We start from the raw sequence: 20,132 nt of genomic DNA on the forward strand, positions 1-20,132 counted from the left end.
GGGGCGGTCCTTGTTCACATAGTTTTGGTTTGTGGCCACTATTCTCCTTAGCTGATGGTGGTTCCCGATAACCATGGCACTGTTGCATTGGAAACGCAGTCTAAAGTTTTGTCACATATGCTTCAACTACACATGGATAAACCTCACATTTACAGTATGTCCACCACAGTCTGTAATACATATTACATTAAAGTAGATAATGAACTATACAGCATTGACAAAAGAATGACAACAGTGCAGTAGAACAAATATCCTTTGAGCATTACAGTTTATCTCCCTATATTGTGTAGTGTTTTTATTTTTGTCCACATGATGAACTTGTTGTTAAAAACATTAACTGCAACTTTTATGTTAATATTCCCGTTATAAATGACATTCTTTTCACCTTTATCTTGGATATTTACTGCACATAAACCTGACATTTCTGACTGTTAATAGTAACTATTTTATAGAGCCTGTATAGACTCTCAACAGTCATTGTTGAATTAACTAATGAGTTGCCCTGTCTGATGTATTTTTGCACCTTGACAGATAGTTTAGTCCATAAAGTTTTTTTTATGTATTATTAATGATGTTCTTTGTTGTCCAGAAAAGTGGCATTTCAGAAGACCGAGGTTGGTCCTTACCATGGTTCCCACAAGAAGCCTGGTCGGCTTCCGAAACTCATACAGTAGACAGTGGGCGTAAACATAAAAGAGAAAACCTCAACAGCAGGTGTGTGTATGTGTATGTGTGTGTGTGTGTGTGTGTGTGTATGTGTGTGAATCCACGTGGGTTGTCATCCAAGCAATTATGCTAGGATTTTCCAAGAGTGTAGATGTAGATTTGATTTTAATTTACTTAATGGATAAATAAAACTTGCTGCTTTGCTGAAGACTGGTGAATGCACCCTGTGTGTATAAAATAGTACTAATGCAGTCAACTTGGTCCATACTCACTCATGTAAATACAAATGCCAAATGCTGGGCTTGCTACCCAGTATAGTCCAAGAATGCGAAATTGGTGTGTGAGCAATGTATAAATAAAACCTGCTGAATTTTTGCCCGGGGAGTGCATTCCCTTTTTTGGATATATATATATATATATATATAATGTCAAGAATAACAGGCATCACTCTGGGTCTGTACAGTGGTTAATAAACTTTACTGTCCCCACCGAGGAGCTCACCCAGGCAATTTGAGTCTCATTGTGGGGAGTGCCAGACACACTATATATATATATATATATATATATATATATATAAGGATGGGGGTAGCGGCGGCACTCGGTGTTGAAATAAGGCAACAAACGCAGGTAGTTACTTCGAGTAACTACCTGCGTTTGTTGCCTTATTTCAACACCGAGTGCCGCCGCTACCCCCATCCTTGTTGTATTCACTATTTAGTGAACTGGAGGGCACCCGGACTTTTGACATTTGGACAGGAGTGCTACCTCCATCCACAATTATATATATATATATATATATATATATATATATATATATATATCCACAGAACGGGCGGCACTCACAGAAATAAATGAGAAGGACACGCAAGATGCGCTTAACATTTCAATCTTTACAGATTTTCATCAGATTATATACATATATATATATATATATAGAGGCTGGTTTTATTCCATTCCAAATTTTTCATTTGTTTTCGGAGGAGTTTTTCATCCCTTATTAAAATCTGTGAAGCAAGTACGTCCCCCCATCAGAACCACCCTGTTACCTGAGGCTTGGAGTTAGAATGCACCATTGCATGACTCCAGCCTTCCAGTCCTCATCAGTAGAGCACTATAGACCTTTTCTGAAAAAGACTAGATGTGGTGAGCTTTAGCAATATGGAGCAAACTGCAGCACAGTCCAGCTCCAAGAATCAGGTAATGAACTAACTTAAACATTACTTTAAATTGTGTACCAAATGCTACACTTGCAACCAGCATATGCAGAGGTTACCCTTCCCATACTGTATGTAGCTGCAGTGTTGCATTGTTTTGCTAACACTGGTTAGAATTTCACAGTTACTGCCTTTTTCCCCTAAATATCAAGTCAGTAATAAATATGTACAACTATATTATGATTTATCAGCTGAGGAACGGGATGTTTTTAAATAGGTTCTCTGACAACTAGACACCTTAAGTTTATAATTAAACAAAACATTATCTTGCAAAGGATAGAGTTGCCAAAATAATTGCTTCATCATATGTTATCCCATTACAGCTAAGCTTTTAGTTACCAATTCGGAAACATTGTCCTTTTTCTATTGTAGTTTATACTTGAGATTTGAAGAATACAGTATGCACTAATGAAATGAAATGACACTGATGCTGTCAGCTAAATCATTTTTTATTTAGAAAAATTGAAGGATTTCCTTTGATTGATTAGATTTTGACATTAAAGCTTGTTTGTAACTCGAAAAACATTAAATGCTTAACTCTTTGAGGGCCAACGTTGCTGTGAGCGTGGCAGCATCGCTCACCGTAACTTTTATTATATACAAATACAGCAAAGTCAATTCATTGAAGTTTAGTTTACATATTGCACCCAAAAATAGAACAGTCGCTGTGAGTGGTGCTGGCATTTTTAATGGGTATTTTGAGGATGTCTCACAGTAACGTTGGCACTCATAGGGTTAATGAAAAGGTTCGCTTGTCAATTTTCACACCTATTTTGACAAATTCCCTTGGCGCTAAAAGGTTTAAATAAGTCTGGTTATTACTAAAATGTATATTAATATTTATTAATACTTCCATAGCACCAGCAGATGACGTCACAATTTACAATTGCGAACTATCTATCTACTGTCTTGAGTCCTGTTGGAGAAAGATCTCTATATGAATAAAGTGATTGTCTGTCTGTCTGTCTATATATTTTAAATATGTATGTAACATTTTCTCCGTCCTTACAACATAAGCAGAAACTGCTCTTTCTACAGAGGTTTTAAAGCTTTCATGTGATAATACGGGTAACATAATAATGCTAGGTAATCTTTGTTACATAATTTTGCCATCCATTTCTTTAGTTTTATCTTTGGCAATGCCATGTATCAGCTAAAAGAATTAGGCTTCTAGATTACAAAATGATATAAATGCCTTTATTATTTGTATTTAGCGGAAGGACATGTATTTTTATATCTAGACAAAATATATGTTTTTTCTGTGCAGGACAGGATTTGTGTGCTGATGGTAATTTTTGAAATGTTCTTTAAGTAATTGAAATATAAACATTTCAAAATGCTTACAGACTTTGAGAAACCTTTCACGATAAAGCTTTCCTTCACTATTTAAAGTAGATTTTATTTCAGATTTCGGAATGCATAAACAGTTAGCTGAAACAGCTTTAGACTACAAAGCCTTAGAACATTTAGTTTTTAACTGATTTGGCCTACTATTTCATATGATGTCAGGTTGGAGAAACAAAATCTGTCACATGTGTCTAGCATGAAGTCCAATATTGACGTTTCCTTCAAGTCGGAGAAAGAGGAAAAAATTTCCCAGGAATGGTATGTAAAATACTTCCTTTTAGAATATCTCAATGTGTCATCATGAAACCAAAATGCACAACATGTATGTAAGTTAAAAAATATATTTTTCTGTAGGGGGTTTAAAGATGTATCCACTGCGCAACTGATGCTGAAAAGAGCCCAGAAGATGAAGTCCAAGCAAGCAAAAAAATATAAAATGTTGGGTGAGTGACTGAGCCGGAGTTTCGATGAATTTATAAAATCTGCATTTTAATTTGCCGATTTACTGCAACGATTAACTGCATATACTATAGCAATGAAAGCTATAAAAAAATTGCTCTTATATTATAGCAATATAACTTTATTATTACTAATACATATAAGATAAATACGCATTATGTCTTATTCAGTACTTGTGTACTATCACGGCGCCCATCGCATCGCAGACCATAAGGCATGCAATGGTATGCGATGCAATGCGACGAGATTTCCCCCGATGTCATACAATGTTAAAATTGTATAGCATTGTATATGGCATACAATGCCATACAATGCGATGCAATTTTAAATTGTATATGCACCCTAATGGGGGCTTACAATGTTAAATGCACCCCCACGCCACCCCCACTATGAACGTGAACCCGAAGCGTGGTGAGCCCGCGAGGGGCGGCGGTACGCGTCCGCCGACCTTTTCATACCCTCACTATCCACGTTGGCTTGTAGTTGTTTATATATAGTGTGGCGAGCCCGAAGCGTGGCAAGCGCAGCGAGCCCCACGAGGGGACGCGTAATAAATGTAAAGTAATACACGTCTCCTCACGGGGCTCGCAGCGCTCGCCACACTATATAAAAACAACTCCACGCCAACGTGGATAGTGGGGGTATGAAAAGGTCGGATGACGCGTACTGCGGCCCCTCGCTGCGCTCGCCACGCTTCGGGCTGGCGTTCATACTGGTGGTGGCGTGGGGGTGCAATTAACATTGTAAGCACCCATTAGGGTGCTAATAAAAAAAATTTAAAATTGTATAGGGGGCTTAAATCGCATCGCTGTGCATCGGGTGTATGGCATGCGATGGCATGCGATGCGATTAAAAATCGTGCAACTTAATATCGGGGGCCGTGATAATACACAAGTACCTCTTATTCTTTTAGATCAAGCATTCCCAGCCTTGGTCCACAAAGGCACACCATCAGTGCAGGTTTTAGAGATTTCCAGGCTTCAGCACACTTGGCTACAAAATGACTGAAGTACTAGTTACAGTAAGTGACCTGTGCTCAAGCCTAGATATTACTTAAACCTGGGCTGTTAGGGGTAAATTAACTAAGATGAGAGATCTATTGAAGATGGAATGTTGCCCATTGCAACCAATCAGATTTTACTTATTTATTTAGCACCTTTTAAAAGACAATAGATAGAATCTGATTGGTTGTTATGAGGCAGAGGGGGAGCCGGTGCTGAGCTATGTGTTTAAGTACGGATTGCACCACACACATTGACGTAAACCCGTAATGTGGGATGAGCGATCCGTGAAGAGCAGCATTTTGCCAATGCTAATAGGCTGCTATTTTAGCAGGATTATCCCTGTTTGTTATGGTGACCGCACATCACCATCGCTATACCCTGTACACACGGAGCAATCCGGGCTTTCTTTCTAAGGGTTCTAGTCAGATTAGTGTGCCTTGATGGCCTAAATTGAGAATACATGAACTAGATTTTTGGATTTAGAATTTTATGACCGATGGTCATTTATCTTTGGGATCAGCAACTATCATTTATATTATGTCTCTAAAACACGAGTATAAATATGAAGAACTATTTCAAAGCAAAATACTATGTTACTTCACCACTCAACAATATAAAACATAGCATGTTATATTTTCATACATTTAGTGTACAGGATTACAGCACAATCATAAACACTGCCCAGATCTAATCCTTAGATGACCCCACATGAAAGAATTTGGAGTCCTACTGAAGGTCATGACATGCACGTTCCATCTAGTTACAAATTTCAGGAACATTATGTCATTTTAGAACAGCAATGACAATATTTACTGGTAAGGCACAAAATATAAATGTTGTGTCATTGCATTCTACTACTTTTCTTTTTAATTAGCTTGTAATAATGTAAAACAAGATTCACAGAAGTATTTATTCCACTATGGACCCTTTTGACAATATAATGGTTTAGGAAACCAATCCTAAAACTATATATTGCCATTACAAAATATACACTGTAGGTTAGGCACAGGATAACAGTATTGTGTACAGAACATACAGATGGGGAGAGAGTAGTGTAAATGGCTCATTATCTGACATCTTGTTAATCTTATTGTTCATTATAAAGTTAAGGCACTACACCTAAAAACTTTTCAAAGACGTCCCACCATTTACATTAGAACTTTGGCCCAATTTGCAGCCACCAAGCTTTTTATCCTGGAGGTAAATATAGTCAAGTGGAAAATGAGCATAACATTGTGATTATATTCGCTTTTGGTCTGTCAAGATGTATTTAATATTTCAATAGACAGATGGAATACATCAGAGTTTTAGTGGAGTTTACAAATTACCTCACTTGAGCTCCATACTTCCGTCACCTTCTTCAGCTTTATATAAATATATAGTGACTTGCCTTTCTGCAGATATCTATGATTATGGTATTTTCATATTTGCAATATCTATCATATTTTGATCCCTTTATTCTTAAACATTGGTATAATGTTATGACAGATTAGTATATATATATATATATATATATATATAAAAAAGAATAAAAGTTGTCTGTAGGTGACCAGCAGATCTAATATAACCCTCCAAGCCTTTTTTTTTGTTGTTTTTATCCCCTCCCCCCCATTACATCCTTTGGTACACTTTATTGTATGATACGGTTATAGTAATCTAATCTGGGCCACAAGCACATGTAAACAACTTTTAACCACTCCCAAATTAAAATAATTATTCTACACTAATCAAAATTCCATGTTCCATTTAAAAAAAAAAAGGTTAAAGTAAATATTTTATTACTTTAAGTTGTATAATAATTGGCCACATCAGAAATGGAAAGAAGCATGCATTTTTAGGTAATATGGAACCATACTTTATAATAACTGTATTTTTTATATAGGTAGCTGTATTCAGGATGGATTATAAAGCAGTGGATATAACCATACAACGACACTTGTCGTTTATGATAATCATTACATATATTTATCATTTGAAAAACTATATTTTAATAGTACATTTACTTATATGTAAAATAAACTTTTGAATATTTTTGGGTGAGAAATATTTATCAAAGGTCACACACAATTTTGCCATCTTAGCTGTGACGTATGTTTAAAATGCTTCATGCTGCCAATTGCGTCATATAACAATAAGGATTAAGGAAGCAATACAATAAATTTCTGTTTTCCTTTCAAAAGATAATCAATTTAGAAATAGCAGAATGTGCTGACATCTCTTTACATGTCTTTACTAAGTAAAGATGTAACATGGACCATTTTGAAAACTGATTTTTATCTTTGAGACCAAAAACTATGGAGTTATTAATCTTTTAAGTGCTCAAAATATCCTCTAAAAATGAGAAACATCTCTGTGATAGATGTGCAAAATATGAATGTCAACATCCCAGTGAGAGATATTTATATATAAATATTATTTTTCCTATATAACAGAAAGATTACAGACCATTATGATGAATAAAAATGTTTGCTTTGGAATTTTCGCACCAATTCTCATAAATTCACTTGGCACTCAAAGGGTTAAGCTATAAGATGTAATACAAGTTATCTTTGTATGCAGCTTTTTTTTATAGTAAAATAGTAACTATTGGTACTTATGTAGTAACTGGGCTGCCGATTTTGAAATCGGGTCCATCGCATCGCATCGCACCCGACCATATCGCATGCGATGCGATGCGATGCGATGGACCCGATTTTTCCATAGGATTCAATGTTAAAATGGACTGAGTCCATTTTAACATAGAATTCAATGGGAAAAGGGGTCCTTTTCATACCCCTACTATCCAAGTGGGCATGGAGTTGGATATAAACCTGTGGCGAGCGTAGCGAGCCACCGAGCCCGAAGCGTGGCGAGCGTAGCGAGCCCCGCGAGGGGACACAGAATACCGTCCCCTCGCGGGGCTCGCCACGCTTCGGGCTCGGTGGCTCGCTACGCTCGCCACAGGTTTATATCCAACTCCATGCCCACTTGGATAGTAGGGGTATGAAAAGGACCCCTTTTCCCATTGAATTCCATGTTAAAATGGACTCAGTCCATTTTAACATTGAATCCTATGGAAAAATCGGGTCATCGCATCGCATCGCATGGTCGTATGCGATGCGATGCGATATCGCATCGCATCGCATCTGATTGTATGCCTTAACTTAAGGCATACAATCAAAAAATCGGCAGCCCAGATACTACATAAGTACCTAACTATTTTATTTAATTCTGCTAGTCATATATAATAACGTCCAAGATTTCCAACTGTGCGGTTTTCCAACTGTGCGGTTTTCCAACTAGACTTTTTTGGAAGAAGGAATCATAGTTTTTCCTTGCGGTTTAAAAAAAATTGAGATTGGCAAGCATACTACACTTCCGTCAAACTTAGACCCTGTTATATATATAACCTGTATGTATGTTGGTGAGCTGTTGTTTTAAAATGTTCATTTGCAATTGCCTATAGATATGTGATTTTACTTGGGAGGGGGTAGGGATTTTTGTTTTTGGAGGTTTCTCTCCCCAGTGCCTATCCATAACCCCAGTACAATGTCAGGATGCTGCTATTGGCATTCTGACCATTAAGATGGTGAGTTTCCTACAATTTTAAGTACATCACCTTATAAACATAAAATCTATATTAAATGCCAATATAGACCCGTATGGTGTGCTGTATGCACCTATGCTGCCACACTGTTACTATTTTTAGACTTGCTCATATAGCTATAATCATCAGAGTGCACTTGCTCCAGGCCTGTTTATGTACATCAAATCTGCCTACATGCTCTTTATTAGGCCACCTAAATGTTGCCTACATCTAAATGCCCCACGCCTACCCCATTACACCTGTGCTGCTACAAATGAAATGAGTATGACTTTGAATCTACTACAGATGCATATACTCCGCTTATGGTGCAGGCACAATGGCAAAACTCACAACATTCATCTGCAAAACAGCCTTGGTTCCTTTGATTCTGGTGAATGACTTTCAGGCCTACTCAGAAGTAAATTGCAATAATGGAAAATGGAACATTTGTACATATCATGTGACATGTTGAAGACGAATGTATTTCAGTGTTTCATACTGCTTCAGTTTGTAAGTCTTAGCACATTTATAAATGCCTTCTTCATTAGAAATACATTTATACAAATAATGATGTCTTTATAGGTGCAGTTGTAATTTAAAACATAATGTTCCCACCAGAAACATTCATCTTTAACTACAGACTTTTTGTAATGTTTAGAACAAGTTATCAGCAGAAGTGGGTTGTGCAGATAGCAATAGAATTCAATAATCATTTTGCTTTGCTAAGCAAAAACCACAATGCTAGAAAAAAATAATTGTGGTACGTTTATTGTATCTAAGCTCCTATTCAGATTCCAGTGGTTTTCAAGTGGAGTCTTTCAGAATTGAGGCACTCCTCAAACAAATAAGAAGCATCATAGAACAGACATGCTTTGAAGTTGAAACTGTATTAGAAAAATTGGTTCAAGGTTTTAGGAGCATGACAGTCTAAGTTTTCAAGGATATTTTCATCAATTTAGTTGATTCTTGATTAGAGAAGTTCAATTCTATACCTTTATACACGTCACGGTTTCTGCACATTTATGTAAACAAATTTTAAGTTTGCATAAAAAATCTATGTAATATTTCTGGTTCTTACAGCATATAAACCAAAACAAGTATTAAAAAGTTTAGTGTATGTATATTTGGCCTGATTTTATTAAAAAACGTTTAATTTTCTTTATCATAAAATATTCCAAAACAACAAAGCAACTCCAGGGAGATTTTTGAATTTGTGAAATTGTATCTTTTTTAAATGTCTGAATTATTTCTGCAATTATTTTGTATGAAGTTCAAAGAGGTTAATCCAGTTTTAAATCTAGACCTAATAATTTTTATATTGTAATGAATAGTGAGTAATACTTTATTTACCCATCTTAGACATTGTTTTAAAAATGATATTGTTTGCCATCTTGTCTGCTGTGAAGAGTTACAGTGGGATGATTTCTTAAAGGTACACATTTTTTTTTCTTTTGAAACTGGATGAAGACATTTTTTCATGCCATCTAAATCCTAGCAATAGTAACTTAACCTCTACAAGAGCAAAAGCTATCATGCCCTTTCAATTTTAACATGCACATTTTCATCTAGACCCAGCTGTGCGCCTGGCGTTGTTCAAAAATAATGAAAATAAACATCCTCCTGCAAAGCCACCAAAGAAGGTGCAGCCAACAAAAATAGAATACTTTCGAGGTTAGTATCTAAAATGCTGTTCTTATTTATCTAACTAATATGTGTTAAAATCCGAAGATTATCCGTGGTTTATTGCAAAGTGTTCATGGTAAATAGCGCAATTTCTTTTGATGGTTAGCTCCCAAAAACCTGTGTGCAAATTTATAAATAAATATATATATATAAACATATACATATATATATATATATATATATATATATATATATATATATATATATATATATATATAAAATGTGTGTATGTGTGTGCACAGTGATGGAGGGATGTACACAACTAATCACTTTATGTGACTGATACATCTTGATCTCTCAGCTCTGCTTGGTGTTGTGTGTGAATGTATGTATGTTTATACATGTACAAAGTGGTTAAAATAGAAATATATAATTAATATAAGTGACTGCAATTGGCCAGTTTTACAATCAAATTAGTAGCAAAAGTGGTGGAACAGCAAACCGCTGTCCGCAGTACCCACTCTGAGGACTTTTTCTAAGTGCGTGTCTATTTATCTATCTAGCTGTGTGTGTGTATTTGTGCATGCACAAGGGTCCAAGGATTTTTCCATTTTAGACCACCTGTATAATTTACTGTTGATCTACAGTTATTGGCCTTTCATAAAAGTTCTTCCTCTTTAAAATGAGTTTTGTCAGGAAAGGCGTTTAATTAAATGTTTTTATTTACTGAGTTTAAAATGTATCCATAAAGATGCATAAGCCAAGTTAATCATAAGGAATATGTTTATCTAATGCAGTGGTTCCCAAACATATTCTTCAATCATAGCACCCTAGAGTATCAGAATTTTTCTCACGGCACCCCAAGGCCAAAAGTTTCTTATTCAGAAATTCAGAAAAAAAATTATTAAATTAAGTAAATTGTGTTTATACAGTATGTCGCTATGTCGCTCTTAGGTTCAGTTATGCGGTGAGGGACAGGATTTGCTTCTGTTTGTCCTCATAGTTTATGATTAGAATCCAACAGCATTGGTTTTGTCTATGACATTGACCATAAATAATTTGAATTGGTCCTGGGCCACCAGCCCAGGGCACACTTGCAAGTGCCCCAAGGCACCCCAGGGGGGCACAAAACTCAGTTTGGGAACCACTGATCTAATGCATGTAGAATACTACATGAAAGTATGTGAAATAAAATAAGTCAATCATATACCCCAATTCATCTGACATTCTGTTCATATTAAACATTTAGCCAAATCAAATGAATTTTCCACTAATTCAGAAATTGTCAAAAAGGTCAATAAATAATAAGGAGAGTTCAATCTATTGAAATAGGAAGTTATGCAAAAGAGTAACTATGACAAATAATGAGATACCTCGTCTTAAGTTAGATAAAAACTACATTTTTCGACATTTTCAAGAGGTTATAAATATCTTTAAGTTCAATAATTATAGTTTTTGATAGTATAAAAAAGAAATGTTAAGATAAATGGAGAGGAAGTGAGTAAATATTTATCATAAAATACATTATGTTCTCAGTTAAATGTCACAGGACATTTGGAGGATAATGTATAGAATATTCTTACTGTTTTATGCTGACAAATACCAATCTTCTGTATATTTAATAGAAGCCATATATATTAATTGGCACATTATTACCCAGTTTATAATATGCTTCTGTAGAAGGTATGTTCCGGAACATAACAAAAGATACTTGAATCCTAAGAAGAAATACAGTTTTTTTTGTTAGTTAGATTTTTGTTCAAGTTTAAAAAAAAATATTTGTTCAATTACTGAATAGGAATTAATAAACCTTTGTAGATAAATAAATGAATTCCAGTTCTACATACACATTTTTGCATGTTATAGTTGCTGATATCTCCTATTTCCTGAATATGAGATTCCAAGTGAATATGTAATTTTACTTTATTTCCATGTTAATACAGCTAATATAATTTGTGTCTTGGACCCGAATCACTTATACCTGTGTAAATAATAATCTAACTTCTTTCTGACTGTGTAAATATGACAGTATAACTAGTTTCTTACTAAAACGAGAGCGCCTCACATCTATATCATAAACCTATATCATTTACATGTAACAGCAATGTGGCTCCAAAGGTCCAAAACAATAACAATTATTCATTAAATACAGATGGCGAGTAGAAAGCCTATGGTAAAGAGCACATAATACTATTACTCTTCAATGTCAGTGTTAGGAAAGCAATACAGATGTTAAATTCGCAATGAAAGAGTCAAAGTGAACCGGGATGGTCAGCGCAGAACACAAGGAAATGCAAAATCCTAACAGTTTTGATGGGTTATCTACGAAAAGTTCTCCATTAGTAAAGTCTACAGCGGTTAGCTTACAATCACATTATATGCAGTATAAAGGTGCTAAGCCGCCGTGCAGAGTAGTAAAGGGCAAGTCTGTGCATTATCCAACGTGGTTTAATTAAAAATGTCAAATGCAAGAAATGTAAGATTTTTTCATAGTGGTGACTGTTATATGCCCACTATACAAAGCAAAGGATTCCCTTTACTCACATATACATATTCCGCTGGAGCTAGTCATGCCCAGATGCAAGAGGCGCAAAACTAGCCACATGGTGTCAGAACAAATAATAAGCAGTAGGCCATGGAGCCTGTGTACTTTTACACCTGAATACACAACAGTTATACACTCGATTTGTATGTACATAGCATGTTATGGCCGAGCTGAGTTCTCATCGTACATATGCCACTAGTATACTTTATGAACCCTGTAGGTAATATGTATAGAAACTCATGCTACGTATGTGCACACAAAAACAGTGTGCAAGTATTGGACACTGTGATGGGGATGCTAGAGCAAGAAAAATATTCCTGACTTTGTATATGGCAATTGGATTAATTCTCCGGCACAGTGTCCCCTATAAGTCCTGATTCAAGTGACAGCTTCCAATTGTAAGAAATTCATCCGATTTATTTCTTAATCCGCTTAGTTGCTCTGCTATCACCACATCCTACAGTGGGGAACTCCATGGCCAGCTACACTGACAAAACTTTTTCTATGCTGGTATTCAGCCTATTGTGATCATAAACATATCAGTGATCTTAATGCTGAGTCTAATAGCAGGTTATCTAAATACAACATGTATCTCTCTAAACCAGACTCATTACATATTATGAGCCATGAAATGTTTACGTTAAAGTATTAGGACTTGTTCAGACAAGTGGTTTACATTTTGAGATTTTAAGTCACATCCCTTTTCCATCTGGAACGGAGATATATGTTCTGTGCACAGAAGACGCTGCATGCTTAGGGATCACTGATCCCAATCCTGATAGATGGCGACTGTTTATATTGTTAGCAATGTTAAATGTGGCACAGGATAAACAAATGTGATGCATGTGTTTTAAAATAGAAGTGTAGGGATTATTTGTCCCCAAATCTAGAGCATATTTTGTTCTCTCATTCTGCATTCTCAGTAGAGAAGTACCTGATAGATATAAGTTACTCTGATATCTTCATCAGATGTCAGAACCTTTATTTGATCTAGAATCAGAGGGTAGTTACTGTACTTCTTTGCCACATCATTATTATTTAGTAACAGTTTCTTATATAGCGCACACATATTCCGCAGCGCTTTACAGAGAATATTTGAACTTTCACATCAGTCCCTGTCCCAGTGGAGGTTACAATCTATATTCCCTAACCCATTTACACGCACACACAAACATTCTAGGGTTAATTTGTTGGGAGCAAATTAACCTACCAGTATATTTTTGGATTGTGCGAGGAAACCGGAGTACCCGGAGAAAACCCATGCAAGTACGGGGAGAATATACAAACTCCGCACAGTTAGGGTCATGGTGGGGATCAAACCCATGACCTTGGTGCTGTAATGCAGTAGTACTAACCATTACATGATCCGTACTGCCCATCATGCAGCAGTATTGCAAAATTATGATTATACTGGCTGTTGTGTTCTTGCAATGGGATTTCCTTATTTTTGGATTATGTATCCTATAGGCAAACATGTATATACACTTTCATGTTACATTATGAATAATCACAAAAAAATAGTTTTGTTCAATACATTACAGTACTTGAATATAGTAATCAAAGTGATTTCAAATATATTCAAATTCTAAATTTTATTAATGAAACATGCCTGAAAAATACGCTATATAAGCTTGTGTGTCATTTATTCTAGTGGTCAGCACATTGTGGCCTTTTTATCTAAATGCATTACAGTGTATTTTATTGAGCTTGTTTTTGTTTTTTCTTTTCACTGTGAGGCAGGGTAATAACATTTTCATTGCATTTTGTAAAAATCACTATACTATATACCGCTTTCACACTGCCAAAACGTTTTAAAAACAGGTATTTTTAAACGGTATTTAAAACAGGTCTGAGCCTTCACATTGCAGTAGATTACCATTTTAAATACCTTTTAAGTACCATTCACATCAGTCAACCCATTTAATCCCCTGAACACGTTTCAAGGCAGAATGCAGGGGACAGTCTGTAATCTGTTGTTTTTACTAAATACCGTTTCAGAGCCATTCTCACTGCATAAAAAAACGGCTCTGAAATATGTAGGACTCTGCTTTTTAAACGTTTTGAAATACCGGTAATCTTTAACCGGTAAATCGACTCTGGCACTTTCCCACTGCAGCCTTAAACGTTTTGAAGTGGGGGGAAAAACGGCAATATACTTTTTAACAAGTGCAGTGTCAAAGGGGTATTAAACTGATACAGAGTGAGTACTGCTTTAGTTGGAGTAGTTTATCTGGTGTTAGATTCAGGGTCAGATGGGCCCACAGGGGTACAGAGGAATCCCCCAGTGAGATCCAGTACTTGAGGTCCATTCCCTCCACTAAGGATCAGGTTCTAGACTGTGCATTTGATTTACACATTATACATATCTTACATTATATTGCTGTTATTAATATTGTACATACAGTACTTATGCATGCCCTAGCAGTATTTACTATACAGTATATATTTAACAATGGGCCCATGCCATGTTCTCTTTAATGGTTAGCCAAGCCTCTGTGGCATCCAGCGACATCCCTTCTGAAGCTTGGCCACCTACCTAGGCATGTATTCCTGCCACTGCATTCCCCAGGTGGGCAGTTAATGCTCTAGTCCAGGGGTAGCCAACTCCAGTCCTCGAGAGCTACCAACAGTTAACATTTTCAATTTGCATTAATTCATACATGTTTCTGCCACTTTAGCCTACCCGTCTGTATTTTAATGTTGGAAAAGTACATTAAGCGTGAGCTGCAGACTGGAAAGATGCATTATCAGCTGATTTGTACCGGGTTTTGCTCTTCAGATGTTGGAGGGTATGGCAATGGTCTATGTCACTGGTGATTGGTAGTTTGTTAAAGCTGTGTTGGCACTTATTGCCATTTTATTAGTTACGCTGGCCTTTATCATGCTATCACAGACATGTTTAATAAAACTCTTTTTTAAATATATGTTTTGCATATGCAAGATAGTTGTTTGTGCTTCATTACAGACCTGGGGGTTTTGCAGTCTAATAGCAAATGCATTTATTGCACTTCAAAGTAATGGCATACAACATGGTCATAAGTGGTACGTAAGCATTTATGATGTGAGTCTGGTTTACACTAGGTGCATAGGATACTATTGCTGACGGGAACAATTTTCCAGGTCTGCATATGGTGGGTGATAAGCTTTTTTGCTTTGGCCTTTTCCCTCTTGTGTAAACATCTTTCTATTATTTAAAATATTAGAAGGGATAGTATATTGTATATTTCTTTGTGTAGGTGTTTAATGTTTATTTCAGTATAAACACTGTGCATGTATTTTTAACTTTAAGGGGGGTATTCAATGTCAGAGGCACGGCTGTCGAGCTAGCGCGACAGCCGTGCCCCTGTCCCGTTCTCGCTTACCTCGACTGGAGCTCGGCAGTCGGGATTCAATGTCCCGGCCGCCGAGCGGCGAGAAGGGGGCGTGGCCGCGAGTTGCGGCCGGGAAGTGACGAGCTGCAGCCGGCAGCTCGTCACTTCCCGGCTGTTCTCGGCAGAACGAGCCCGACAGCTAGAGATGTCGGGCTCGTTCTGACAGAAAACCCTGTTCAATGCTGTCGGGGAAGACAGCATTGAATAGGGCCCGTCGAGCATCTCCCCCACGGGAGATGCTCGACGGCGATTGAATCTCCCCCATAGTCTTCATAAAGCATGAGGGTTACAGTCTTTTCATGTGAATTTTATATGTCATTTCAAATATCCAAAGTGGTATAATTAGGATTACTGTAAATATAAAGATTTAATTTTATATATATATATATATATATATATATATATATATATATATATATATATATATATATATATATATATATATATAGCAGCATAAACATCTACCTTGTCAAAATGTGGGCAAAAAATACATATTCAGTTAATAAAAGTCATTTTTGTGACCTTAAGTGCCTATTTCTGTGCAGCTGCCACCATTTAATAAATAAAAAGTGGTTGAATTTTTGGGACATTATGGCAGAATCTGAGAAGTTTGGTTTGGACTATGGAAAATGCTAGTGGATCAATGGAATTTGTAATAACAGAGAAATTAAGATGGATACATTTGTGAACGTTATTTGTACTTTTAATCCTAAAAAATTATACAATATTGATATCTGAAATTATTGTTTTTTGACACATTGCTCCTTTTAGCAGCTCCCCGAGGGGTCCTTAAAAAAGGCAAATATGAACCATTGTATTTACCCATAATGTGGCCACTGGCTCTTACATATGTAACCTCCACATTCATTCATTCATTTATTAATTCTACTGGGTTCAACTTTAGACGCAGCATTAGAAGTATTAAAGGAATAGTGTGTCGTTTTTGGCACCTACTATGTCTATTTTGCTCATGTGTTTAAGTCTTAGGATTTGTGGTTAGTGCTGGTAATTGTTAGATTCAGTGGATGGAATCATATATAAACATGTATAAATTAGAGAAGTTTGCTATATTTTGGTAAGTAATTTAATCTCTTTGCATTTGCAAAGCATTAACTAAAGGTACTTTTTCAGTGACAAAAATGTTTTACCAATCTCCTCTGTAATTCTTTGTAATATTCAATTAATTATCTTTACCCAATTTCATTTTTGGTAGGGTTATTTTAAGTAACTATGTTTATCATGAAGTATTATTTATTTATTAACAGTTTCTAATACATAGTGCAGCAAATTCCGTTGCAATTGGACACACAGATAAAACAAAACTGGGTAATAACAAACAGTAATTGAGGAAGGAAGGCCCTGCTCGTAAGCTTACAATCTTGATGTTATTATCCTTAGCAAAGTATTATGGAGTAACAAAATGTAATTCAAATTAATTTATACAACATAAATAACTCATACTTTTCAATACATTCAGTTTGTTAAAAACAAAAGAAAAAACAATCAAAACTTATTTTCTAATATTGCTTTTTATTGGGAAATGTTACTTTCACATATTTCTAAACTGAAATTTAACAATGATGTTTCCAGCTGTTGATTTGATTATTGCACTTGTTGCACTTCATACTATCTGTATACATTATATAGCAATCAGTTTATTGCTGCAAGTTTACTGCACCAATCTGAAAGAATGTTCAGATGCCATTGGAATCAAATATTAAAACAAGAGGAACTTACTATTTATTTTACAGTTTCTTATATAGCGTACACATATTCCGCAGCGCTTTACAGAGTATAGTTGAACATTCACATCAGTCCCTGCCCCAGTGGAGCTTTCAATCTATATTCCCTACCACATGTACATGCTCACACAGACATTCTAGGGTTAATTTTTTTCGTTGAAAGCCAATTGACCTACCAGTATATTTTTGGAATGTGGGAGGAAACCGGAGTACCCGGAGTAAACCCACGCAAGCACAGGGAGAATATACAAACTCCACACAGTTAGGGCCATGGTGGGAATCAAACCTATGACCTCAGCACTGTGAGGCAGTAGTACTAACCATTACACCATCTGTGCTGCCCAACAACACTACACCAACAATGTGCTAAACGAACCTTCACACACACACACACACACATATATATATATATATATATATATATATATATTCAGTTGCCCATACACTATGGCTTAGATCAGTGGTTCCCAACCTTTTTTCTCTCCCGTACCCCTTGATTAGGCTTTTCATTGATGAGTACCCCTCCTCTCAATTTAAAATATAGTCAGTACTTATGGGTCGAGTGTAAGTGAGCGGTATGCCTATCCTTATGCATGTCCTTATATTAAGGAGTAGCGGACAGGAATCGTGCCCTTCCTTGTCTGGCCGCTGGTTGTGTATTGTCTCTAGGGTTCCCACTTACACCTGTAAGATGAATGCCGCTGCTTCTTCCACCCGTGTCAGTGCAGGGCAGATGATCACTGATGTTTGAGGGCAGCATGGGTAGCTCCCATTGGATTGCTGGTCAGGCCAAAGCACAATGAGACTCTGATGACGCTGAAGACAGAACCATAAGTGACACAACATGGTTCCTCTCCATAGCAATGGGTCTTCTTCTTCTGCCATCAAAAGACTTTTTTTCATCTTCCGCCATTACCAATATTATTTTCAAGTACCCCCAACTGGTCTGCAGAGTACCCCCATCGGTACTAGTACCCCAGGATGGGAACCACTGGCTTAGATGAAAGATTTAGACTTCACCACTCTGACTCTATGGAGTCTATGTACTAAGTCTTGGAGAGAGATAGAGTAGAGAGAGAAAGAGTACCAGCCAACCATCTCCTGTCATTTTAAACCCAGCCTGTAACATGACATTTAGGAGCTGATTGACTGGTACTTTCTTTATCGCCACATTATGGGGGAAATTTACTTAGATGGTAATTAGACTTCACATGTGATGTTGCCATGGGCAACTAATCAGAATCTTCTTATTTATTTAGCACCATCTAGAACAGGCATGTCCAACCTAAGGCCCTCCAGATGTTGTGAAACTACACATCCCAGCATGCCTTGCCTTAGTATTGCTATTAGGGAATGCTAAAACTATTGCAAGGCATGCTGGGATGTGTAGTTTCACAACAGCTGGAGGGCCGCAGGTTGGACATGCCTGATCTAGAAGATAGTAGACAGGATCTGATTGGTTGCCCATAGCAATATCACATGTGAAGTCTAATTCTCATCTCAGTATTTCCCCCCCTATATCTTCATTGCTAAGTAAATAGTTTGCTAAGTTAGTAGTGAGTAGTGAGTAGCAATTAACATTTAATATATGACCAGTTATTTCCATGACTAGAATGCTAATGTTGCGGGACTGACTTTATAATGTGTATTATAGCTGTGCATACCTGTGTTGCTACCATTACTTGCTCTAGTCTCATCAGCTTTTACCTGTGTACCTCACCATATTGCCAATGCTTATTCAAAAATGCCTGCATGTCTGGAGCTGATAGTCATCAGTAACATATAGTTGTGTGTGGTCACTTCTTTCTAGCTTGTTTGAAGTATGTTTGAAGTTTTTGCATGCATTGTTAGAACAAAGGTTCTCTTATTGAAATTCTTATTGAATATGACAATTTTATATCACAACAAAGCAAGGCCGTCCTGTATATAATGTGCACAAAACACATACACACATATATCTATCCATATGTGTGTCTGTTTGTGTGTATGTAACTGAAGCACAATAGATGCACACACTAATGAATACGGATGAAGAAGCATAAGTATCTAGTTAAAAATAGAGTCAGCAGGAGCTTTTTTTTTTCTTTTAAAAATGTTTTTTGATCAGTCAAATTTTAATTAAAGCAGTTCAACTCTGACTCTGTACGTAGCAAATAAACCTTAAACATATACATTTCCAAAAACATGTAAGATCTTTATCTTAAGATGTGATGAAACAGGAAGTTTGAATCTGAGAATCAGAGCGGAGTGAAGCTTTGTTTCTTATTATCTAGTGTGAGCTCACACAACAATAGAGGCTTGCACATTGAAATATTTTCTCATTTGAAGAAATAAATGGCTCTTTACCAGCCGCTCAACATGTAAAACGAGTAGGTTAGTTATGTCCAATACATCCAAAAAAAAAAGCTAGGATAAAATAAACATGAGGAGTTGGATATCTTGGAAAAAATCTGTCATGGGTTTGGGTTAATCATCTCCAGAAGAATTTCAACTTGATGCCTGAAATGTTAGACTTCTTGGAGAAAGTAGTAAGGCCTGAGGCAGTGTTGATCTGAAGGAGTGCTCTCCATGGGTCAGATTTGCTCTGCTGGCAGAG

The 20,132-nt window shown here is 36.4% G+C and overlaps 1 protein-coding gene across 1 annotated transcript in view; it reads left to right on the top strand.

The window, feature by feature from the left end:
* The window catches only part of LRRIQ1 (leucine rich repeats and IQ motif containing 1), a 139,110-nt gene that overhangs the window by 85,706 nt on the left and 33,272 nt on the right, over nucleotides 1-20,132 (top strand). The window contains exons 19-22 of the mRNA XM_083182344.1: nucleotides 590-714; nucleotides 3,390-3,485; nucleotides 3,582-3,670; nucleotides 9,825-9,926. Of these exons, the coding sequence (XP_083038470.1) occupies nucleotides 590-714; nucleotides 3,390-3,485; nucleotides 3,582-3,670; nucleotides 9,825-9,926 (412 nt within the window). The remainder of the gene's footprint in view (nucleotides 1-589; nucleotides 715-3,389; nucleotides 3,486-3,581; nucleotides 3,671-9,824; nucleotides 9,927-20,132) is intronic.

The sequence above is a fragment of the Crinia signifera genome, chromosome 4 (genome assembly GCF_055691185.1).
Source record: "Crinia signifera chromosome 4, ASM5569118v1, whole genome shotgun sequence".
Classification (NCBI taxonomy): domain Eukaryota; kingdom Metazoa; phylum Chordata; class Amphibia; order Anura; family Myobatrachidae; genus Crinia; species Crinia signifera.